Here is a 26,821-nt window from a genome sequence, read left to right on the forward strand (position 1 = left end):
ACACACCTAAACCATCAGCTGGTTAGGATCCATTTTGCATGAGTTGCTTTTTTGTAAATGGGTGATTGAAAAAAGTTTTTCATCTGGATTGTTGTATGGCACTAGAAAAACAGTAAAGGGCCACAGCACATGGTCAAGTGTATTTTTCAAGGAAATGGTCATCTACCTCAACACACAGACCCACAGCATAAAAATCACTGTATATCATTATAGTCCTTTCACTATATTAGAAGAAGGTGAAAGAGAGGAAGAGAGCGACTGTGCCAACCAAGGAACCTTAAATGTGTCAGTGACATACAATCATCAAAATAAGATTTGCACTGCTTGCAACTGTAGCAAAGAGACATGTCAACTAAAAGCTACCATTATACAGATGGGGAGAACTCATGCGATTAAGGTCACTGATTGAATTATTGGTCACAAAAAGCTGGGATAATGCAACCAGTGTTTTTTGGGTGTGATGTGGATGAATGTCTGAGAGAAAAGTGGGGACCTACTGCCAACTTCTCTGGCAACACTGCTATAAAACAAACAGGGAATGTATGCTTACAGGCCGCGTTTCAAGGGTTCCAACAAAATTCCAGGGAATGAGTGCATTGCTCTAAAATAATGAACATACATGCTTGGAAAATAGTAACATTGTCAATATCCACCAAATTATACCACCGCAGGCCAAGTTGCAAATTACCTGAATTGCCCTTACCCCTTGATATGAGGTACTACCCCTGGTGGGAACTGCGAGAACCACAGGAAGAGACCAGAAGAGCAGAGTGGGAACAAAGGTGCACTGCTGCTGGAAAGAGTGGTAAGAGGGTTAATTATAATAGCATCAGATGTGAAGTGCTCACAGGATCAAATATAGAGCATAGAGGTGAAGCAGTACTAATTTTATACATAATCAATGTCCCTAGGCTCTCGGACAGAGCACGAGAGAAAAATGATTGACTAGTAAATAAAGTGATGCACTGGATTAGACAGTACAGACACTGTTACTCTATAATAAGATCTGATATTCTGGCTGCAGGACATTGCTATCATGATGATGAATATCATTGCATAGCCCTAGAATCAGCCAAAGATGAACTTCCCCTTTCAACAGATCTAAAATTCAGTTGAACTATAATCCACCCAAGAGGGGCTGTACACAGGATATCAATGATAAAGGGCATTCTAGTCAACAGCCTGAAATAGAACAGGGGGTTACTGCCATTGCAGTTGAGTCTAGGATGTTGGATTGACATGTTGCGGGATTGTCACCTTCAAACCAGAGGTTGAATTTTAAAGAGGCCAACTATGTTGCCACCATATCAGAGTTTCAAGGGGCCCAAGTAAATATAAGTGAGACCAGGGAAAAGATACAGTCACCTCTACATAGTTGAATGTACTTTCATGGAATGTGGTGGGTATGAGGATCAAACTGCATGATGTGGAATGGGGAAACTTTGTACACTGTGTTCACATCTGCCTTTTGCATGAGTCGTGGACATTAAAGCTGGTCTATAAAGTGGGTTAAATGAATTATAGTATAGAAGCTTCCCCTCACTAGTGGGGCATTCATCGTGTGCGATAATTATTTAGATAAAGACAAAACTGAAATGTAATGTTAGAACGCTTAATATCAGGACCACCAACATAGTAGGTCTGAACATTTCTTCACCTAGTTGAGAATTTTCTTTATGACTGTTTAATATATACAGTCGGTTTCCAACTTTGAACCAGGGCTCTCCTACTTTACTTATTTTGGATGAGTACCTGGATCAGTTGAACAGCACAAGTGATCTTGTAATGGCTGGTGATTTTATACGTAACACAACATTTCAACTCCTGTTGTGATGCAAAAGTTGATGGAGGAAGAGGACAAATAAGGGCCATTCCCAGTCTGAGGACCATATTAACAGGTGGCAAAGCAGGTGCCATTCTTAACATTAAAGAATAGTTTGAGAGCTTGCAATGGATAAACATCATCTGGTAAAGGGGCTAGTTACCCACTCAGGCTTCTAGTAGATTTTGCACAAATGCCTACCCTCCCGTGCTGTCATTCCCTACAACAGACTGGAGTGCCAGTTCTTCTTACTAATAACAGGAGGCGGGTGAAATGGCCCCCACAGAAAGCAACAAGGACACCCTTTCTCAAATTTACACCAAGGGAACACATACAATAATCTGCATTAACAATCAAGAGGAAGACGTGCAAAACGTCATATGTATCTTTAACGGACTAATAGGAATGATTAAATGTTTTTCTACAAAGAGTTCAAGAGGAAGGCAATTAATTCCAACAGCACACTGTGGTATGATCGACAATGCAGGGTGACCAGAGAAAGGCTGATGACTGCCATTAAAGGAGGCAGTAAAAATGCTATAGTTGCAGGAAACAAACAGCATAAAGCAGCCCAACTGCTCAGTACAGGTGTTAAAAGGATGCACACCATTGTTTGCAATAGGTCTCAATGGGCTTTGAAAGACTAGCAGCAACATTTTTTATGCTAATCCTGCAAAGCTCTGAACTAGCTTTAAAAATGTTGACGCTAGTTTCCTAACTACCACCATGGTGTGCCGTATCCTAGAGACGGCACACACACGGTAGCGTTAGGGAGGTGCGAAGGGGCTCAAGAAAAGTGGCTCTGCTCTGGGTGCAGCACCGCTTTTCTTAAATCTGGCCCTTGGTGATTAGTGGTAGCAATAGGGAGGAAAGAGATGATAATTTGATTACCTTCACCATGGATGAGACAACCGAGACAATTGACAGCATGAAAAAAGGCAAAGCCACAAGCCTTGATAAACTACCAGGATACCTTTTAGCCTGTGAAGCAGTTTTTGGAGATATATCTTAACTCAAACATTCAGTGCCATAGTGAAAGGGGAGGATATACCATATACACAAAGGGACACCAAAGTAGTGCCAATTTATAAAAAAAAGAGAAAATGGGGATCCAGCAAACTAATGATTCATCAGCCTGATCGATATCTCTCAGAAGTTTTTCTGTAGACAACTACTTATGAGGGTTCTTTTGTCACACCTCCAAGTGATCTTTAGAACAAACACAAGCACCATTGGCCAAGTTTTCTCATTCTTACCAATGCTCTGGAAATCTGTGATTTTAAACAAGCACCACATATATGTGGTCTTTGAATTTCTTTGTGCAGCATTCAATCTAATACCCAGAGAGAAACTTTGGGTAGCACTCAAATATATGGGGATGCTTATTAACTTTCTACACATCATAATGCGGCTCCATATTGACAACTACACCAAAGTAAGATGGGGAAGGGCTAGTGAGCTAAAGGAGCATTTTAGTGTAAACAGGGGCATCGACAAGGATGCATACTAGCCCTGACTATGTTTACCCTATATATTGATTAGCTATTTGACACACTGTTTGACTGCAATGGCCACATGCCAAAACTGACAGATGTGCTTTTTGCACATAATACCTTATTGGCATCTAAAACTCCCCTGGGTCTGCAAAATTTAATCAAGCGATTCTCATTTTCATGTGAACAATGTGGTCTGGAGGTCAATGTGTCTAAGACAAAATTTATGACCTTCCATCTACACAAGGCATTCCGATGTAGGGTTAAGTTAGGGGCAGTCCATTTGGAGCAAGTTAAACAATTTGATTACTTAGAGGTAAGAATTTAGAACATGCTCACATGAGCACCGCAGATAACCAAGTTGACCTTACAACATGCAGGTTTAACAATAACAAAAAGGTTAAAAAAAATCAAGCTACAAGTCAATTTCACCAGCTTTAGCAATTTATTGTGGAAGAGGGCTTTCTGCAGGATTATATGGAGAAAACAAATGATGGATGGAATGCCTTACAATGTCAAACATTCACCTCCAGTCACAGATCTGGGCCTAAATCCATTGTTTTTTTGCTCACCACACCATTCTAGTTTGGACCCAGCCATATGCATATCAGTTTTGACTCCATGGACTGGAAAAAAGCAACCTGGGACCCGTTTCGGGGTATCACCCCTCATCAGTCAGACTAGCTTGGACATGGTGGCATAGTGAGCACGGGACTCATGTCTGGGCATACCCTTTCCACACAGGGCAATAAGATGCACAGTCATAGTTCTGGGCCTAAATACATCTTTATTTGCTCACCAAGGCATTCTAGTTTGGACCCAGCCATATGCCCATTAGTCTTGACCCTGCTACCCATGGGAACAGTCTAGCCAGAACTGCCAGGCCAGGCCCTCCCCTGGACTGGAAACAAGCAGCCTGGGACCGGTTTGGTTGTCTCACCCCTCATCTGCCAGGCTAACTTGAACCTGGTGACATAGTGACCACGAGACCCACTAGGCACAGCCTTCCCACGTGGGGCAGTAAATGCAAAAAGAACAGATGATGGAAGGAATGCTGAACACGGTCAAACATTCACCCCAAGTAACATATACGGACCCAAATCCATCAGGGAGCAGGGTCAAGACTGATTTGCATATGGTTGGGTCCAACTTGGGGTGGCGTGGTGAGCAAACAAATGATGGATTAAACCCAGGTCTGTGACTAGTGGCAAATATTTGCATTGTTCAGCCTTTCGTTCATCATCTGTTCTTTTCACAGTGATTTGAGTTATGAACCAAATAAGTGGATTAGAGAAAGGTGAAAATGTCTCATTGACAGCCATGCGATTAAAATTAGGCCTAAAGAACATAGTACATGTGGCAGCTTTCAATCCTATTGGCTGAGTGTTAGACTAGTAACTTTCCAATACCACTAATGCAGTCATTTACAGAAGTAAGAATGCAAAACAAAATGTGGCAGATTCATTGGTTTAAGTCTGTCAACACCTGGATTTTCAGACTAGGAATGAATGAATTTTGGGATAATCCTGAGGGAAGTAAGAAGGCTAAATTGGCCCATTTGAAGAGTAGACACTAGAACTACATCTATGAGAACTAGCTGTGCAGCAAAGATGCTAATGAACTAACAGAGAGGTTCCTAGATTCTAAGGGCAAATTGGCATTTGAACCATTCCTGCTCAGAACGGAAACACCACAGTCTGCATTTGTGCTAATACATCATGAAGAAGTGATACCAACTGTCCTTCCCCATTTAGATATTTTGGCGGGATTATAATATAAATTGAATAGCATTATACAATGATATGCGTGTGGCCCGGCTAAAAGTAATACAAGTTGGCCGATTTCCAGAGAAGCTAAAAATATCCACCGTCCCCAATTCTCTGCTTGCTTCCCCAAATCATCTTGCATATGTCCAAAAGAAGCGGGTAGAGATTTCTATTATTACAGCTCTTTGAGCTCTCATTCAGCTCCATCACTGCAACCTTCTCCCCACACAAACTCTCCCTAGAAACAGTTTGCAAAAAGTCTCTCATCTATAAAAAGTTAAAGACGTCTTTGCTATCAAGAGAGAATTCCTCTTTCAGTTCATTAAATGATTTCTTTTGACTGCCCAAGAAAATATCACCCAATTTTCTAGCGCCTCCTTGAGCCCATTTTAGACAGTATTTATCCTCAAAGATCCCAGTGAGAGTTGGAGTGTTCCACAGCGGCATATAATAGCTAAACCAACCAATTGCATTTCTGTGATTAACCTGCCACCATACTTAAAATGTGGCGCTTACTGTTTTAAATTTAAACTTTTTTATTGTAACTTGTCTCCACTATCCTCAAAAACACAGCGCCAGCCACATTGCCCCAGGTCATTTTATGTATAGATGTCATTCTATGTATAGACAGGGGCGCTTCCCCCAGCAATTTGTCAGAATAATCATGTATAATTAAGGTTTGAACATATTGCAAGGTGGCAGCCCAATAGTATAATCCGAAATTAGGAACTGCCCATCCACCGCTTTCCCTTGGTAAAACTAAATACTTAAAAGCTCGACAAACTTTAGCAGAAGACCATGTAAAACTGCTGGCTATCTCCTTTGTTTAAACCATTTTCATCCAAATTCCAGCTGAATGGTCCTGAAGAAATACAAAATCCTGGGAAGGAAGAGCATTTTAATAACATTACACTGCCCTACTATCGAAAGATGCAAGTTATTCATGCAGTGTAATTCTCTTTTAGTCTTAGCTAATACTGGGGCAAGATTATTATCCACTATAGTGTCCAGGTTGGCTGTCAACTTAAACCCCAAATATTTGACTTGCACAGTCTCGTTCATCCACCAGGCTTATACATTCATTGATCATTATCTGACACTTAGACTTATTTAACAAATAACCCGACACCTTACCAAATCTTGCTGTTTCTTTCTGTATCTCTGTTACTGCTGTCGCTGGGTCTGATGTTACTATTGCAATGTCATCTGCGTATGGTAGTGTTTTAACGCTCCCCCCCGGGCATATCAATTGGAGTGATTAGCTTGCTATTTAACAGCATTTTTATGAGTGGATCAAGGTATAGTGCAAAAAGCAGAGTTGAACAGGGACATCCCTGCCTTGTGCTCCTCAAAATTGAAATGGCCTCAGATTCCGAACCCGATATTTGAAGTCTTGCAGTGGGATTCTGATATAAGTCCTGAAAAGCCCTGATAAATTCGGGATCTATGCTGTTCTTGTGGAGCGCAGCCCATAAATAAGCCCAATTCACCCAGTCAAAAGCTTTGTCTGCATCCAATAAAATCAATGACATAGGAGCCCTAGCAGCCTGCATTGCATCTAACAGAGCTATACCCGTCTGACATAATCAATAGTCCTCCTCCCTGGGATGAAAACCGTGCTGCCAAGAAGAAACCAATTTACTTATCACTGTACTCAATCTAGTGGCAAGAACGTTTGCATAGAGTTTAGCATCTCCATTTATTAAAGAAATGGGGTGGTAAGAGCCAGGCAGAAGAGGGTCCTTCTCTTTCTTAAAAAAAAAAAAAACTATGATATTCGCTTGGCCCTCAATTCCAAGAAAAATACCTTGAAAAATTCTAAAGGGATCTTATCTGGTCCTGGGGTCTTTCCACTAGACAATGAACTCAGCACTGCTACCATCTCGTCAATGGTCAGTGGAGCCACTAACTGCTGCCTTTCATCTTCTTGCAACCGCCCACCGGGGGATTTAGCCAGACATTGATTTATCTCATATTCTGTTATATTGGCATCCTGCGTACATAGGTTCTGATAAAATTCTGTAAAACTCTTAGAACTGGTGAATTTCCTCTTACGTCAAGTTCATCTATATCCTTGATCTCACTAATGGAGCCATCAGTCATCTTTTGCCTTGGCCAATAATTTGCAGACCCTTTCACTGAAATCATAACATTCCCGTCGATGTGCTTGAAACTTGCTTGCGACCCTCTCAAAATAAAATTGGGTGATTCTAGCCTTCACCGCCGCTATTTTGTTTAAAATCACACACACAGGTAAATCATTTCTTGCTGCCTCTACTTTCTGAGACTCCAGTGTTACCAACTCTTCCTGAGCTGCGCTCATTTGTTGAGAGTACACTTTCTCCTTCCTTAAGCAAAAACTGAAGGTCTCACCTCTGATTCCTGCCTTAAGGGCATCCCACATCACGTTACTAGGGGCACTCCCCCGAATAATTTCCCAAAAATTTAGTAACCAATTCTTCATATGTTGAATATATTCCTGATCCAACAACAACCCCCTATCAAATGACCATGTCTTGGGATATTGTTCTTTGCACACTGCCCGTATTTCTATTACCAAGGGGCTATGATCAGACATAATTATTTGACGTTTTTCAATCGTTAACCCCTCACGCAGTATAGTTGACACTAAAAAATAGTCTAACCTCACAAGTTTCTTGTGGGGAGAAGAAAAAAAGATAAATCCTGGGTCGGGAGCCTTACATTGCTGCAAAGCGTTGACCAGTCGATATGAGGGTCTGCACAGCCTGAAATACTCTGTGTTTCCTCCCCATATACCACTCCGAATTCTGAACAGGCAAGTTACTATTGATATGAGTATTCAGATCCCCACATACAATGATCCTCCTCGACCAAGCCACTAATTCAACATTGATTAAATCAATTATATCCGGATCATCCAAATTAGATCCATAAACTAAACAGAGTGTAAATTTGGTTCCACCAATTAGACATTCTATAATCACTCAGCGACCAAATTTGTCAGTAGATTGCTTTATATTTTCTACTACACTTTTACGTGCCACTACCACTATTCCTTTAGTTGTTGTACCCTGAGTGGCATAGGCCAATAATTGATAACCAGGAAATTCCACCAAATGTTTCTTGGCACCTGTGATATGTGTCTCCTGCATGCAAATGACATCTGCCCTAAGGGCTATCAACCCTTCGGCCACAACCCACCTTTTCCTGCCATCATTTATTCCACTAATATTTAACGTAGCAATGCGCAAGCTGTTTCCATGTGCCATATTACTGTGTATACTGTCACCCCAAAAAAAAATGCATGTACAACTTTTCCACACCAACTGTCAATATGAAGTCACCAAATTTGAGCTGCTGACTTCTGTGCACCCCCAACACTCACCCAACCCCGACCAACCCCATCACCCCATCTGAGCCTACTCCCTACCCTGCACCCCTGGCAACCACCCTAACCCACCCCCTAATCGAGTTAAATGAGACAGCCAGACCACTAGGTCTGTAAGGTGGACATTTGCCCCCACACTCCCAGCACACCTTTATCCACCCCCATTAAGTCCTTAATCCTGATTAGCTGCCTATGCAGTCACTGAGGAATAAATCCTATCCCCCTGACTCACCTCATTCCCTATAAATGACTGTTGCTAATCCATTATCCCGATCCATTATCCCTAGCTTTTCCATGTACTCTCTGGCCCTGATCTCTGAAAAAAACATGCACAGTGCCTTTGTGCACCATCTTCAAACGGGCGGGGTTCAGTAAATATGCTTACGCCCCTTTCTCCTGAAAGGGATTGATCAATTGTCTCATTCGCCAACGTCTCGCCACATCGGCCTGGGAATAATCTGGTTGAGAAAAGAAGGAGATACCATCAAAATTTACCTTTGAATCGGGGCGGGCCTTCTCAAACACAGCTTGTCGCAGTAAGTAGTTGACAAAATATACAATGATAGCTCTAGGTTGCATCTGGTTATCCATAGTTTCCTCTCTTTTCTTCTTCCGGAGAAGCAGAAACCGATGGGCTCTCTATATCTAAAGCTCCCAATTCCAGTTCTCTAGCTCAGGAAAGACACCTCTAAATAATTTAATTATGTAAGCCTGCATGTCTTGGCCTTCCACCCTTTCTTTAATTCCTAAAATCTGCACGTTATAGCGGTGCTGACGATTTACAGAATCCTCCATCTTCCACTGAATATCTAAAACCTGTGACTCATGAATGGCAGATTGTTGCGCAACAGCACTAACATCAGATTCAAGCACATTCGCGGCAGTCTCAATCGCAGTTATACGTTCACCAATCACTGAGCAAGTCTTGGCATTTCTTCTGAGTGAAGCTTGAAGCTGCTTGTTAGTGATCCTCGCTCTCCTGCTGTCACTTTGGGTCTGCTCATGCTTTTTCATCATTGTCTGTTAAATTAGATCAAGGGAAGGGGACTCTGAAGATCCTAGGGGACATATAGGGGAGCCTGAGGGGTATCCGTCAGAGTTTGGGTAAATTTGCTGAGTCGATGTATAATCCCATAGCATCCCTCTTGCCCCTCTTGTGAACTTTTTCCTCCCCGCCTTCCCCTTGCCTGTTTTCCCAGACCAAGCTTTCTTTGACCTTTTTTCACAAACTGTTTTGCTTAGACCCGCCGTAGAAGTGGTGTAGCTCCCATTAGAATCTACTTCTGACAATGAGTTAGAGGCATCTGTGTCCTTAGATTGATTTGATAGCGAAAAAAAGCTATCCGCTGTCTCAACCTGCCCAGCATCTCCTCCTTTAATCACTCTTGCACCAATAGTCTCCCCTACAATGCCCCCAAATGTGCTGGACAATTCGCCATCATCATGCTCATGTCCAGAAACTGACTTACAGTTATGGCCAAACAACATGCCATTCGCACAACAGGGTACAGGTGTGGTCTCATCAGGAACCAGGATTGCTTGACTTTTCCCTTCTTTGTCCTTGGCTATTTTAGTCACCACATTAATTGTTTGGCTTAAATCATGTTCACCTTCAGGGGGAGGCACTTCTAAAACAGTGGGTGTAGCATCATAAACATTGGCACTAACCTGAGAGGAGTTGATGACAGTTACCTGTTGAACAGTTGAATCCAAAGCTGGCTGATCCACTTTGGCTACTGCTAAAATTTTCAAATCACCATCTTTCACCACTTCTAGTGTCTGGTCCTTCAGAAAAGATGAAGTCATATTTGCCGGCCCCTTCCCTGATAGTGCAGATGAGCGTTTTGTCTGGAATGTGCTTTAAAAGTATCAGCTATTGCTGATCCTCCTACGTACTGCATGATATCCGTACATCCTGTCTCCATACGAGTGCCCTCAGTCTGAAACAACCCCTTGTCAGAGCGAGGCACCCTAGGTTTTACTGCCTGATTCAGTCTGGTGCTGGAGACAGTCCCTGGTGGTGGAGGAGGCTGCTTCCGCTTGTTTGAGCCCACACATGATCTCCCACAAGAACAACGGGGAACCTTTGGGGCCATGCTGGACAAACAAACTTGCCATCGTTTGCACTCTAACTCATCGCCGCTGCCGAACTAATCAACACTCAGTAGCCTCCAGACTGTGTGCCAGCTCGTTGCAAGTCAGTGTGCCAGCGTTCCTCTACCGGTCCACGATAATCACAGTGCAAGACCGCCAGGCCAACGACCACAATAGCACCGACAAGGTCCTTCATTCCAGGGATTCCAGGGATGATGAAAACACCTCACAAGTCATCTTGGACTGTGAGCTGGTGGAGCTGGGGCCAGCTTCAGCCACTCACACGGCCACCATATTGTCACTAAGCCACAGGGTCTGATGGAGATGAAATGATTACCAAGGCCAACTTTTATCCCCTCTTGGGAGGCGAGTATTGAAACAGAGGTTTGTTTTATCTTTCTTTGTCCTGCTCATATTACATTTAGGAAGACATGAACAGTTCCATTTTGCTGTCTATATCACATTTAGGGGAAGCTATAGGGATATTAAAAACTGGTAGCACAGATAGCTGCTCTATGCATGGTGTCTGTAAAATGTTTTATACTAAATATGGTACTCTATTGCTTGACCACTACACCTCAAATGCCTAGGACTATTGCTTGGATTTAAGTAGGCGTGTTTCTTTTTTTTTAATTCTTAATGTTAATGTCTAGATGTCATGACTAATGAATATTTTAACCAGATGAAATTACCAGGAGTATAGCCCTCAGGAATTAATAGGACTTACTGGCACTTAGTATAAGCACTTTAATGAACATTATTGTTGTGTCCATTCTCATGTGTTTTGCAGTACAGTCATTTAGTGTACGTCAACCAACCTTGGTTCTGTTTTTAAATATTGCTACTATTAGCAATATTAGACTAATAGCTTCCCAGTTAACAGGGAAGTCAGGCAGGGATGTGTCCTTGCACCCACATTATTTTCCTTGTTCATAAATGATTCAGTAAGGTATGTAGATCATAGTTAGTCTGACGCACCTCGCCTGGCCAACCACAGGGTTCCTGCCTTGATATTTGCAGACAATACATTACTTCTGTTCAAATCTCCTATGGGCTTGCAAAAAATTCTTGATAGATTCCATAATTTCTGTAGTGTGAAAGGCTTAGACATTAACCCTGCAAAGACTAAGGGCCAGATGCAGAAAGATTCCAAATTGCAAGTCGCAATTTGGAATGCAGAAAGGTGTCTCAGACACCTTCTGCAACTCGCTATGGGGTCGCAAAGACCCACCTCATAAATATTTATGAGGTGGGTCGCAGTTTGCGACCCCATAGCGAGTTTAGGCACTCACGGGGATGGTGGCCTGCTGGAGACAGCAGACCACCATCTCCGTGACTGCTTTTAAATAAAGCAGTTTTTTTTTTTTCTCTTTGCAGCCCGTTTTCCTTAAAGGAAAACGAGCTGCAAATAGAAAAAAATACCGAAACCTTTTGTTTCGTTTTTTTTCAGAGTAGGCAGTGGTCCATAGGACCACTGCCTGCTCTGAAAAAATAATTTTGTGAGCATTCACAAAGGGGAAGGGGTCCCGGTGGGACCCCTTCCCCTTTGCGAATGAGTTACCATCCACTTCAAGTGGATGGTAACTGCGAGTTGATTTGCGACCGCTTTCGCGGTCACAAATCAACTTAAATCGCGGTGCGAGTCGCAAATAGGAAGGGAACACCCCTTCCTATTTGCGAGTCGGAAACACATTTTGCGAGTCGGTTCCGACTCGCAAAATGTGTTTCTGCATCGCTTGAGGGCTTTTGCACCTCGCAAACGGCGTTAGCCTACCTACATCTGGCCCAAAGTATATGGGTCCGGATTTATGCAAAAGTGGTGCAGTGCGGTGCTGCACCAAAAATAGCTGTGTCATGCTGTGCCACTTTTGAAATGCAGGGATGAGCAATATTTAGAGGAATACGGTGCACCCTGCATTTCCCCCTGCGCTGGGGCTGAATTAAGCTGCCTAGCACCAACGCAGGCATCATTGCACCATAGTGCAAGGGTGTCTGCGTTGAGGGGATAGATTGTTTATGTGCAGGAAGGTGTCCCTTCATGTACATAAACAATCTATAATGGTGATTCAGCACGTTTATGTGTGCTGCAATATGCAGCACACATAGAAGTACCAAAGGGTCATTTGGAATGATTGTTTATGTGCAGGAAGGGACCCCTTCCTGCATGTAAACAATCGCCCATGGCATTTTGTTTCTTTTATGTGTGCTGGAGAGTGCAGCCCATATAGAAAAAGCAAACAACTAGGAGGAATAAAAGCATTCTTCCTTGTTTGCCATGTTAACACCACCACTTGTGTGGCATTAATTATTGGTGCTGCCTCAGGTTATGACATCTCGGAAATATGAGGAAGTGTCAAAAGCAATGGGTGTTGCGGTGGAACACCCACAGCAACACCCATTGCACACCCTCTGATGCATAAAACTGCATCAGAGGGGCCCATATTTATAAAGGAGACGTAATGCCACAAAAAAGTGGCATTACACCTCCTAGTAGATATGGAGTGGTGCTTAATCCACCGCTTGGGGCACTTAAATATGCCCCATGGTTTTTCATTTGTCTCACTCCAGTCACCTGAATCCAACACTGAGGGGAGCCCTCTGGAGCGAGTCCACACTTTTGAATATTTGGGTGTAATCTTAACTGAGCATTACAGATGGCAGCCTCAATTGCAAGGTGTGGACTAAAACTAGATCAAATCTCTGGGGGGCTGTTGAAGATGCATAGGGCTTCCCCATACTGACCCATTTCCTTGGTCCGATAGGTGTATAATCATCAAGTGCTGGGAGCTGCTTTGTATGGAGTCGATCTCTGGGGTCACAGGCAGGTACCCACCTTGAATACTGTTAGAAATGGGGTCTTTGGTTGGCAGTCAGGTTACCCCCTGTCCAAGCAAGGACCCTCACTCTAGTCAGGGTAAAAGAGAATCACCCTCAGCTAACCCCTGCTTACCCCCTTGGTAGCTTGGCACGAGCAGTAGGCTTAACTTCAGAGTGCTAGGTGTAAAGTATTTGTACCAACACACAGAGTAACTTACTAAATCACTACAAAATGACACAACACAGGTTTAGAAAAATAGGAAATATTTATCTAAACAACACAAGACCAAAACGACAAAAATCCACAATACACAAGTCAAGTTATCAATTAAAAATCAAAAAGAGTCTTTAAGTAGTTTTAAACACACACTAACACTGTTAGCGTGAAAATGTGCCCTGGGTGAGTCAAAAATAACCTTGCATGGGCGAGTGTGCATCAAAAAGGGCTTACGATGCATCGATTTCACCTTGCGTTGTTTCTCCTTTCGCCGAGTCGGGTGCGTAGTTGCTTCTCTCCACAGGAGAGCGATGCGTCGATCCAGTCAGCACTCTCGGGTCCGGGCAGGCCTTGCGTTGTTTTTACACGCCCAGCGGGGTTTGTGTCGGAAATCCAGCTGCATGATGATCCGAAAACCATGTAGCGCGGGTTGCGATCTCACCAGCCTCCACCAGTGTTGCTGCACGTCGTTTATCCAGCTCCGTGCATCGATTCTTCAGTCGCGTTACAGGCGAGCGTCAATTTTCAGCCGCGAAGCCGGCAGCGTGCCAATTTTTCAGCCTCAGATCAGAGTAGTGTCGATCTTTTCCCCGCACGGCGTTCTATGTGTGGATTTCTTACTCTTAGGCTGTCAGCTTCTCCTTTCAGGGTCCCCGGACCCCAGAACTGGATGGGCACTACAGAGAAGAGTATGAGTCTCTCCAGAGACTCCAGGTGCTGGCAGAGAGAAGTCTTTGCTGCCCCTGAGACTTCAACAACAGGAGGCAAGCTCTAAATCAAGCCCTTGGAGAGTTCTTCTCAAGATGGAAGGCACACAAAGTCCAGTCTTTGTCCTCTTACTCTGGCAGAAGCAGCAACTGCAGGATAGCTCCACAAAGCACAGGCAGGGCAGCTCTTTTTCCTCAGCTCTTCAGCTATTCTCCAGGCAGAGGTTCTTCCTGGTTTCCAGAAGTGTTCTAAAGTCTGTGGTTTGGGGTGCCCTTCTTATACTCAATTTCTCCTTTGAAGTAAGCTTACTTCAAAGTAAAGTCTCTCTTGAATGTGAAATCCTGCCTTGCCCAGGCCAGTCCCCAGACACTCCCCAGGGGGTTGGAGACTGCATTGTGTGAGGACAGGCACAGCCCTTTCAGGTGTGAGTGACCACTCCTTCCCTCCCTCCTAGCACAGATGTCTCATCAGGAAATGCAGACTACACCCCAGTTCCTTTGTGTCACTGTCTAGTGTGAGGTGCAACCAGCTCAACTGTCAAACTGACCCAGGCAGGGAATCCACAAACATGCAGAGTCACAGAAATAGTATAAGCAAGAAAATGCTCACTTTATAAAAGTGCCATTTTCAAACACACAATCTCAAAATCAACTTTACTAAAAGATGTATTTTTAAATTGTGAGCTCAGGGACCCCAAACTCCACATGTCCATCCGCTCCCAAAGGTAATCTACACTTTAACCAGATTTAAAGGTAGCCCCTATCTTAACCTATGAAAGGGACAGGTCTTACAACAGTGAAAAACAAATTTGGCAATACTTCACTGTCAGGACATATAAAACACATTACTATATGTCCTACCTTAACCATACACTGCACCCTGCCCTTGGGGTTACCTAGGGCCTACCTTAGGGGTGCCTTATATGTAAGAAAAGGGAAGGTTTAGGCCTGACAAGTGGGTACAGTTGCCAAGTTGAATTCACAGTTAAAACTGCACACACAGACACTGCAGTGGCAGGTCTGAGACATAATTGCAGATCTACTTATGTGGGTGGCACAACCAGTACTGCAGGCCCACTGGTAGCATTTGATTTACAGGCCCTGTGCACCTCTAGTGCACTGTACTAGAGACTTACTAATACATCGAATATGCCAATCATGGATAAGCCAATTACATATGCATTGTGTAAAGGAGCACTTGCACTTTAGCACTGGTTAGCTGTGGTAAAGTGCCTCGTAACAAAAACAGCAAAATCAGAGTCCAGCACACATCAACAACCTGGGGAACGGAGGCAAAAAGTTAAGGGAGACCACACCAAGGATGAAAAGTCTAACAATTACCATGGAGAATTGATTTACGTGACAATTTGTTGAACTTCCAATAAGTACACAGTTGCAAACCCTGCAGACGGATTTTGGGCTCAAAAGTATCTCAGACATAGTGAGGTTAAGGCCTCTTATGTTTTATAAGATCATTTGGTCAACACTGGAGTTGATCTTTTATCAATAGGTTTTGTCTGAAGTGTTGTGCCTGCCAGGGGTGGGCAAACTCCCATTGGTTAAGTACCACCTGTGGGCCACTCCATAAGAGGCATGCTTGATCTCTAAAGAGCAAGTTAAGAGGGCATACTGGTCATACCAAGAAGGCTTACTTCATAGTCGGCCCAATTTAGGTTCAATGACGCAGGCCTTTCTAATGCACAAAGTTGATTTTACACTTGAGGAGTTTATGTATGATGTGAAGCCTAGCAACGCAAGCATGTCTTATCTTCAGTTCAGATATGGGACCCTTCCTCTTGCATCATGCACTGCCAGGTGGGTTCAACCTGTTAATCAACCAAATGGTTATTGCTCATTTTGCAACGCATGGCAAGAAACTATTGAACATGTTTTATTCTTCTGCCCCATCTATCATAGTATTAGGATGAAATGGGTTGCTTTTACATTTGTCAAGATTCCTGATGGCGATGAAGAGGATTAGGCAAAGAGCACTTTAACAGAAATATCGTAATACACTTTTAAGGAAGCCATTGAAATGTCACTATTTGGTCTTAACATATTTTATGCTGTTTAATCTTCCTGTATGTTTTAATGCATTTTATTACACACAATATATTATAGGTTTTATCTTTCTCATCCTTTTATTTTAAGTTTTTATGTATGTATTTGCTTGTTTTTATGACTATGATGGCGAGATTCAAAGAATAAAGATATTGGATTTATTGGAGTGGCTACTATTAGTTAGTTGCCAAATATTTTGCCAACCTGTTTTTGTTCTTTAAATGTCTTGGGCTATTGTCCTGGATTTAAGGGGCTGTTTTTTAATTATAATTACTATTGTATAGATGTTGTGATAAATGAAATTTTAACTGGATGTCATTTTCAGGAGCATGGACCGTAGGAATTATTAGGACCTGCTGGCACATTAATGCACAAGCACTTTAGCTAACAATCCATGGTTGAGTTCTTCCACATGTATTTTACACTACAATCATTCGAGTGAATACACTCTCATCAATTTTGTTTTTAACTATGATGCTATTAGTTTGTGTCAGTGGAGTAACTCTGTATGGAACCTTACTCAGCTACATTGTAGTGAACACTGATTATTGTACTACCCGGATTATCTTGAATTAAGTAGAATTGATTGTAATATATGTAAGATATGCTTGTGGCTTGAAGAACATCTGTAGCTTGAAGAACACGGGTCATGAACTATGATAAGGATGGTCATTGGCCAAGAATGTGGTTTTATTCAAATGTTATGTATCTATGTATATTCACTGTTTTAATTTATATGAGTATGCTTTTATGGGTTATTTTTAAACCAAATAAAGAACTAGTAAAGAACTAGCTAGTAATCATTAATTTTCCACAGAGGATATTCATACTTCTTTTTTTGAGTACCCATATCATGCTTAATAAGGGTCTGAAGCTTAACAGTGTATTGTATGGTCTCCTAACTGAAGATTAAAGTTTGATCTATTTAAGTCATGGAGAATCAGATTTTGATTTTGGATATCTTTTTAGTTCTGGACAAGGAAAGGACTTCTGACATCATGCAAGGATTAAGCAGAGGTATGTGAAATGAGAAGAAGGTACGAATGCCATTCTAAGCATCACTAAAAGTAAATGGTGCAAAAACAGATAAGGATCCTACTATAATTATTTCAAATTAAAGCTTCTTCTAGCTCAGAGTTCATGTCCAACCTTGAATGAACATAATTAGGCAAGTTGAAAGGAGGGTAACAGAGGTTTTTAACTATAATATCCTTTTTGAGGCACTCTACAATGTAATCCCTTATGGTTTGCCTTCCCAGCTTAGCTCAATTAAAATTGAGATGGCAAAGTAAGTTAGGACCCACTGCTTATTTTACTGATGCCTGTTTCCAGCTTGCCCCCCTTAAATAATCACCAATAATATCTGATTATAGGCTCAAAAATAAGACTTGCTTCAAAATCACATCTATTAAGGAACTTCAAAATACTAACAGAATAGTAACAATGCAGAGCTGATGGTATATTAGTTGGAGACATGGCAATGCATGAATTTAAAAATAAAAGGCAGGTGGGGGTATCAAGGGAAGTGGCCCACAATCCAAATAGCTCTGTCTGAGGCATTACTACCCATAGTGAGATCCAAAGCTTGTTGTAGCTTTAGCTGGGGATTACACAAATCTTCACATTTGATATTTTCCCTTTCTATGCACTCTTAGTATGACACTAAAAATGTGAAGCATTAGGGGAAATGTAATTTCCTAGTATTGCTCAAAGTTGTCAAGTGGGAAAGCCAGCACTTCACACATATGAGTATAGTCACATGGTCAATGCCTTATCAACTAGACCACAAAGACCTTACTTTTTACAGCATGCAAGATAAATTGCAGGGAAGATTTGAGTGGTGCTATGACACAAAAACAATATTTATATTCATACATTTTGAAAAGGAAGAATCCTGAATCCTCTGGTATTCTTGCGTGTTCTGATACTAAATAATTTCCAAACATATAAAGAATTATTTAACATAGGTGTTCACAGATTGCATGCTGGTGGATAACAAATATAGGATCCAACCAAGAGGTGCAACTATCTGTCACTTTTTATTTTAAACCACTATTCAAGTCGATTCCCTGCATATTTTCATTTGGCATAGCTTGAATGTCCCTTATTGTTGGGTAGTATTAAAATGTAGTTCTCGTGCTCCTCAGGGGCACACTTTGGTGTGCCCTACGATGAGGAAACCCCCAATTATCCCCACATTTTGTAGTTTTAAGGGTGTAGCCCCATTTTGCTCTGCACAATCCATGGCTGATGGCAGCATACCATAATTATTGAAGAGCAGTGCCTGCCCACTGGGGAGCTCTCACTGTCCTCCTCATATCAAACAAGTCAAGAGGCATATTTGGGCAAATGGACAAAATATTATTTTCAGGGTTTATGGGATGTACACAGATATTATGAGTATTTGCAATAATGATTGAAATCATCAGAACATGTGGGTGATCAAAATTACTATTGGTGCACATGTTTTAGTGTTATCTGTAAACTTGTATGAACATTATTTTTGTAAAAATGTCAAATGTAAAATGGTAGATGGATAGATGGATAATGCTCACCGACGACAACCTCTCCCCCTGACCTACCAACGTCTTCCTCTGCTGTCCTTTGTTTTCAGGGCTATCGGGAAAGAATATAATATGCATTTGTTGCACCAGAGCAACCCATGGAAGGTGTATCTGCTCATTCATTTGTAGGGAGTGACCCCCTGCATTGCATTTTGAAACAAGGTCTGCCCACGTCTCCACTCAAAACAGAGAAACTGTGCATTATTCCAATATACTCAACCCATGGACACTGGAGGATTCATTGACTATACCCGAGTGAAATTTAAATTGCACTGGAATACTTCAAGAATTTTCAGAAATTTTGCATCATGCTTGGTATGTCAAATTCCTGAAATTATGCAATTATGCCACGTTGCATAATTACATGTCATTCAATACAAAATGTTATCACAAGCATGCAGGAATAATGCGAAAGGTGGGAACACGAACAGCTCTTGTCACTTGTATGTTTCGTGTTATGTATTGAATGCACCCACTATCACAAATTGATGCAAGGAAGCATTTTCTGTTTAAATTTGGCGCAAAAAGATGAATTTGCATTTTGTGTAACTATGCATAATTTTACTGGAAATTCACAGAGTTATGCAAAAGCAAGTTATGCGGATTTTGCACAGCCCTAGCACTGACAGTGGGTCACTCGCTGCCCATCTACATAAACCTAAACTTATAAGGTTGAACGTGGATCGAATTTGTTGAATATATAGTTTTGGACCTGGATTTGTGTGAACCGGTTTGGTTCTTCCAGTATGTGCTGCCTGTTCCTTCTTGGTTAGAAGCAGGCTTAAAGGCCCTCATTAAATCTCTATTTGTTTGCCTTATTGCTTCTGCTGACCTTTCCTATGTGGAAGCCCATAGCAAGGCCAAGGAGACCAGAGAAAGGGACACTGCACTGTGAAGCCTCTTGAACCTTCATCAAAACAAGAGTATACCCCCAAAAGAATATGGTATGCGTCTCCTCACACCCCGAAATCCACCAATACAGTGAGGAGACAACTACACAGAGCCTTTATAACCTCCAGATTTTGAACTTCAATAAATACTAATGATAAACCCAGAACATAGGCCTAGCTCCCTGCACACAGTAAACACACCTCCTTTGCAGGTTACAAAGTATACTCTAAAACATTTGCCATTGAAATAGCCTGGGTCTGAATTGTTTTACGTGTTCACAAATGCTGTGGTCCAGGGCAGTAAACATCACCCCTTTATAAATTCTATTGTAGTATGAAGATGGTGATCATCCACTTTATGGTGTTATGATAGTGACCAATTAGTATTTTTGATCATAATATATTTACCAGCATTTCTGTGGTTGTATTGTTGCATAATGTTACTTCCTTTAACAATTACACAGGAATTAATGCTATTTGAGTGCAAATCGAACATGGTTTACATAGCAAGGGGCCTTGGTTTTTCTGATTTTGCCGTCTCATGATACTCTTGTATTGTTTATTATGTTTCGTTTGCTTCCTATAATCTGCACATACCATATATTTGTTCAAAATATTTGAATATTCTTGTTTACCTAAATTACCTCTTATTCAAATGTATTACAACCCCTATAGTTTGCTGCACTCTACCTATACTTGGTTTACGTCTTTTCCCTTGACCTAAAACTTGACCGCTCCTACTTATCTAACTGGAGATTCAAGGAGGTTTATTGACACAGGCATTCCTTCACAGAAAAAATACCTGCTAGTATAGTGATTGAGGGTCTTAGGCACTCTTACTTTGTAGTGCTCAATCTTCCCTGCAACTGTGAGTAGTGGGGAAAGAGTTTGACCCGTAAAGCTAGGAGCTATCAAACTATGCAAATGTGTAAATATAAATGCAAAGTTTACACTTCTCAAAAGATTATTTTGTAAAACAATGCCTGTTTTTCAGACTGACAGCTTTTTCCCAGGCCATCCAGGACCCATCAGGAATACCGGAGGTACATTCGTCGCTGATGTTTCATAAACGTGCAAACTGCAATTTGCTCATACATTACAATTAACACACTCGTATACATTAAGCATAACAACTGTGTGGCACGTTTAATGGCATGGATGCAAAAATAATAGCTAAAATACAATGAATTCAACAATTGCCACCACTGGATTTATTCATGACGATGACATGATATTTCTGTTTTGATAATTCCAACTTGTTCTAAATAGTTTATTCAAAATATTTCCAAATATAGTGCCACTAACAACATTGTATACAAGGTTAATGTTTCTGTTCCCCTTCATCGAAAAAACATCCTATGAGCATGTTAATATGAAAACACATTGACAGCGGAGAGGTCAGGCTTTGTACAGGTTAAATGGCCCTCTTACCTCCTGAAGCAGGGTTGAACCTCATTGGTGGGGCAGTGAGGGGAAGATTGCTCAGCCACTGCCCATGCTGTACATGGCCTGTGGATAAATGGAGGACTTCAGTATCCAATGCTGGCAAATCAGCACCTTTCACAAGCACTGCATTCTCATGAAATGTGAGAGAAGGAGCCATGAAGTGCAATGCAAAAGCTGCAGTATAGCACACTGCGTGATACACTGGTTAACAATGCTGAAGCTTGGGAGTACACAGGGTTTTTTAATGAAAGAGGAAGCATGTGCAACATGTGTCTGTCTGCCTAGCGACCTTCTTCAAAGTTCATTGTACTAACACAAATAAGCGCACGTATGTTGATTTTACAAGTACACTGTAGACCACCTTCCAGGATGTTTTGTTAATAAAAGAGGTAATTTTACATGGACGCCTTGCGTATGGCAGTGTAGCGTTAAAGTGAATGATGAAAGAAAAGCTTAAAATGTGCAATTTTCATGGAGTTAACCAATCACTTACCCATTAACACAAATGTTTCACAGAATAACACTACACAGCTCATCAATATCTATGCTAAAATATTATCAAACCAACATGTTTCCACACATGCCAGTGCCCTGACCTGCACAGATCCATGCCTCACACTACGCATGCTACTTGTTCACAATTTTCCAACTTAGAGAACATCATCACTGAGTTATGGTGCCACGGGGGTAGGTATCGGGGTGGGTGGTACTGTGGAACCTCCATCAAAAAGGAAGAACTATTAGAACTATGACTAGTTTGCATGTGACTAGATCACCTCTCCCATCATTCCTAAGAGAGTAATGCTCTGTGCCTACATCATGCTTCGGGTCAGCAGAACTCTTCAAAAGGGACATGCCTTCAACATGCAATGCCATAGAACCTTCAGGGATGTACTAAACTACTTAACATGGTCAAATTATAATGGTACACGCGTGTTTAACAAGAAAACTGTAGAGAAGAGGTCAATTGCACATTTTACTAAAAACTAAGCATGAATACTGTAAGCGATTTATACACCGGACACATAACCGTTTGGGAAAATTCAAGTGCGTGATCTAGGTTAGCTAAAAATACAATCATGCATTAAGACTTGAGTATGTAACATATGTCACAGACCACCCAAAACCGTTTAAACCGTCCACCACCACAAGTATGTTATACATTTCACATTCTACACATCTAAATAAATATATTTGTAAACATGCTTTTTGTGAAGGCGTTGACTGACAATAAATAACAGCGTCTTTGCTAAAATCATGCCACTTTTTGGCCATTTAATGATAACAAATGAACCCTTTTTGCTGAAGGGTATGTCCAATACAAATTGTAATTAAAAATCCTTAGAAATCAGTCTGTTGGTGTTCTTTCTTCGTAGTGTTTTCAGTAAGAAGATTAAACAAGCATTTGCAATGCAACGGGTCTCGCGTTTGCTCATGTTAGAGCTTATAGCGTTGTAAACTCATAACCTGACTTTTCTCCTATCGGCAAAAGTGCATTTATGTACGTAACCCAATAAAGTGTAATTAACTGTGTAAAGCGCTCGATTTCTGCCAAGTGAAATCGCGCTAGTAAATTAGAGAAAAAGTAGTCCACGAGCCGGACAGAAAACAGCGAGCCTCGCATGTTTTCTGTACTTGGTCGATGCGCTCGAGGAGGGCTAGCCACCGGAAAAGGCATGACGCATGCATGCCTTCGACTAATGAAAGCAAGCAGATTGTAATAGGCAAGCCCACGAACCAATGAAAAACACTGGCGTGACGTCGATAGGGCTCCGAGTCCTTTTCTAAACACTAAAGCATCTAGCTGCGATAAACATGCGCGAGCGCATGCAACGCAGGCTAGACCCTAAAAAAGAAAGGAACATGCTGCTGAATTATTATTGAGGACCATTACAGAGATGCGGCAGATCACTCATCTATATGGCTTATGTACTGTCCAGAAAAAAGCAATGTAAAGTAATGTCAAAGCCAAGCGGTTTACCTTTTATGCTTTAAGCGCAAATCTGTGGCAGGTGTATGCTGTTGTAAAACTCTAAGTTAGAGTTAGGATGGTGCTGCCACTTGCTTGTAGTCTGTGGAGATTGTCATATATTGATTGGTTCTGGAATCTGCACTGCTCTCATCAACATGAACCTCCCCCAGGTCATTATGTGTATTGACAGCCAGCGCACAAACGTAAGAGCACTTCTTCATAGGGTTGGTATAAGTACAAAAGGACAGCATGGTTAATGCACTATTGGGTCAGACCATCACTTCTCAGTTGGCATTCTAATACTTCCAAGGGCCAGTACCTATACTTCTCAGAAGATCTACCAGACTTTTAAGGTAATATCACTGACACTTGTTGGTAGTCTCAGTTCAGGCACAAAGACACTAGCATTGAGTGATCATGAATCTGAAGTCTCCGCTCTTCTGATCTGGAATGATGTACACTGCTGTAAAGAGTCAGAAGGCTTGGGAGGACTTGGTTAGAATCTGGATCATGTCAGATATGTCTTCTATGCAACCTATAAATATAGGTGTAATAGATTAAACAGGATTAGAGCCTGATTGTCAGTTTCATACTTCAGAGCAGATATGACATGGTGCTCAGATGGCTTCCTTCAGATTCTCTCACTTGTATGAAATGTGACTCATTCTCAAATCTTCTAGCCTTTAGAAAAATCCTGCAAGGTAAACCCCAAAGATGTTTCTTGGTATGATACTCTTTCTCTTAGAACAAGAAGTGGCATACGTTTCTCAACCCTTGTTGTATCTCTGCCATGAAACTTACAAGGAGTAACACTGATATTTATCTAGAAGAACAAAGCAATTGTTGTATATGGAAGAAAACATTCACACCAATTGCCAACATCATGTCCACAAATGGCATTGCTAGCTTGAGAATTTTAAAATATGGAGGACTCTTATATTGCACAGTTAAAAGCTCAAAGTAGGTAATTGACTACTGACTACCAGAAACCAGGCCAGGACAGTTGAACAAAGTAAGCCTTAAAATATGTTTTTATATGTTTATGAATAAGGATTAAGTTTATGCTACGAAGTGTCATAAGTAGACATTCTGTTCAAGGTAAGAAAATGTTTGGTCTACATGGCTTACTAAATATGGATTTTTATTGAAATAGTCCCTCATGGCTCTGCAATTCCGCTGGAGTTAATAAGCAGAATTACCTACTCCTACAGAAAGTAAAAAACGTTTCCAGGTGAAACACTTCGATAAAAAAAAGTGGGTACTGGTGTGGAAACGCTGAGTCCTCTATGTTATTTCCCAAAACATGAAGTGAGGAGAGGTTCTGCACCTTGAAATTACAGATACTCATGTTATTGGTAACTGCACATGATAGGGGATACACTAGGACATTTAGCGCCTGACTTGTAATGGTCCCAAGAAGGAGAAATACAGAAGAAATGATATGTATGAATAAGGATGCAACCCATCAAACACTCTATAGAATCAAATGAAATCCAGTGAGGTTAGGGATAATTTAGTTCTTGCATTCAGTATAACTGATTCACCGGGAATGGTGTAGACGACTAACAAGAAGGTACTGCAAACACTCACAAGATGTTACTGCAGATTTCTTGAAGCTTAACTCATGTAACTTCAGGACATTCAGTAGTGAGACCACACTTCAGACTACCACCTATCCATTCACGAAGCGAGTGTTGATGCAAACTCTTCTAACTTTAAAATGTGCATCTAATGATATTATAATTGGCCTTATTTAATGACTTTAAGGCAGATTTAGAGTTAAATTGTAGGAGATTAACCACGTTATTTGTATGTCTTACTGAAGTTGCCATCTTTAAGAATTCTTCTTTTAAAAAGCAGCACAATCCTTTGGGTGGAGAAACTGACAAGGCCCTCTGGATTCCTTTTCAGGCAGCATACACCCTAATTAGAACATTTTCTTCTACAAGAGGTAGGAATGTATCCCACTCTCCCTCAAAAGAGCATGCACTGATGCTCCAATTATAACAGTGTTAAGGTGCTTTTAGATGCAGACATCTGTGCAGACCATTCAGTCTTCAAAAATATCACTTTCTGTTTACTCAAACACAATCATAGAGGGAATGCTAAATCATTTTCAGTTGCTGAGAAGTGGTATTATCCTTCTAGGCCTCTCAAATGTATGTTGGAAAATGAAGCACTTGAGTGGGGTGATTCAGGTGATTGTGAGAGTAGTCTGAGTAACCTCAACAAATATATATATATATATTGAGAGTATCTTTCTAAACAGGCTAACTACCATTAGGGATTCCAAAACATTCTGGTTTCTAAATGAGCTTCTAAGAGCAATGTGATTTGTGAAGCATACTGTTAGTAAGAAAGAATACTGGAGGTACTGCTGGGGTGGTATTCACCACTCTTTGATTACCATAATCTGGTACCACAGGATAAACAAAGGCATAATCTTGCAAGTGTTGGAGACAATAGAGGATGGTCTTGATAAAATGTTACTCTTGGAGTTTCATTAAAGAAGATCTGATTGTTGGTCATCTACTTTTTAACAAGTAATTCAGTAGCTTTGAATTTTCAGGCACTTTTTGTATATGTCTATGGTGCTGGAAATTCTTAAGGTGTATCTGAAAACCCATATGCCATTCTTTGATGATTTATAGCACTACCAATTTGACAAATGTCATTGATATATTTAAATGTATGTCTTCCCTTTCTTAGTGATATTTAACCTTGGCAAGAAACCTCTACAAGTCCCTCTTCCTAATTCATAAGATAAATGTACCATTAGGCCAAAGGAACTCAGATTCTATCACTCTCTCTTCTACACCTAGATATCGGTCAACTACCTGATGCTTAATCCAACAAAACCTGAATTTGTTCTCATCACCAATAATGTCTATCAATGGCCTGTCTAGCCAGTGCTCTCAAATATGAATTTAAAAGAAATTAGAACATTGGAATGTTGGCATGTCCATTGAAGACAATGGAGTGCTGCAGGCTTTTACTGGCCGGTAAAAGCCCGCAGCGTCAACATTCCAATGTTCGCTTTGTTCACAGCAATAGCTGTGAACAAAGCCTCACGGAGCCCGAGGGGATTTTAATCCCCTCGGGCTCCGTGAGCAATTTGTTTTATTTAATAGAACATTCTGCCCTGAGTGGCAGAATGTTCTAATAGCCTTAGAACCCGCTGTAGCGGACTCTACCGGCTATTAAAGGCCCTTTCCCTTGTTAAATGACCTCGCCTTCGGCTCGGGCATTTAACGCGGGAGCAGGCCTTTAGTAGCCGGTAGAGCCCACTACGGCGGGTTCTAAGGCTATATTGTACCCCCAGTTTACAACTTGCGCCGAAGGATGTATGTTACTATATCCCCTTCCACTATATGCCTCTACATCACCAAGGTATTCATAACATTATTAGTAACATTACATTCCTCACAGTGCATTAACCACACCCTCTTATTTTAGGTTTGTTTAAATGTTTGTTAATGGATTTTTTCTATTGGTGTATATTTTTATGTTATTGTTTTTTGTTTCAGTTGCAATTTTGCACCTTTTACTTGATCTGCAAATACATTTGAATAATTGGTAATTATTTAATGTTGCAAACCATT

The 26,821-nt window shown here is 41.3% G+C and overlaps 1 protein-coding gene across 3 annotated transcripts in view; it reads right to left on the reverse strand.

Annotated features, from left to right (window-relative positions):
- The window catches only part of MMP16 (matrix metallopeptidase 16), a 483,190-nt gene that overhangs the window by 168,314 nt on the left and 288,055 nt on the right, over positions 1–26,821 (reverse strand). For 2 of the 3 annotated variants that reach the window (XM_069220442.1, XM_069220444.1), the window contains exon 5: positions 21,233–21,310. The exons of the other annotated variant lie outside the window; for it this stretch is intronic. In XM_069220442.1, coding sequence (XP_069076543.1) covers positions 21,233–21,310 — 78 coding nt within the window. The remainder of the gene's footprint in view (positions 1–21,232; positions 21,311–26,821) is intronic. 3 annotated transcript variants of the gene reach the window in all.

This window comes from Pleurodeles waltl, chromosome 2_2 (genome assembly GCF_031143425.1).
Source record: "Pleurodeles waltl isolate 20211129_DDA chromosome 2_2, aPleWal1.hap1.20221129, whole genome shotgun sequence".
Classification (NCBI taxonomy): domain Eukaryota; kingdom Metazoa; phylum Chordata; class Amphibia; order Caudata; family Salamandridae; genus Pleurodeles; species Pleurodeles waltl.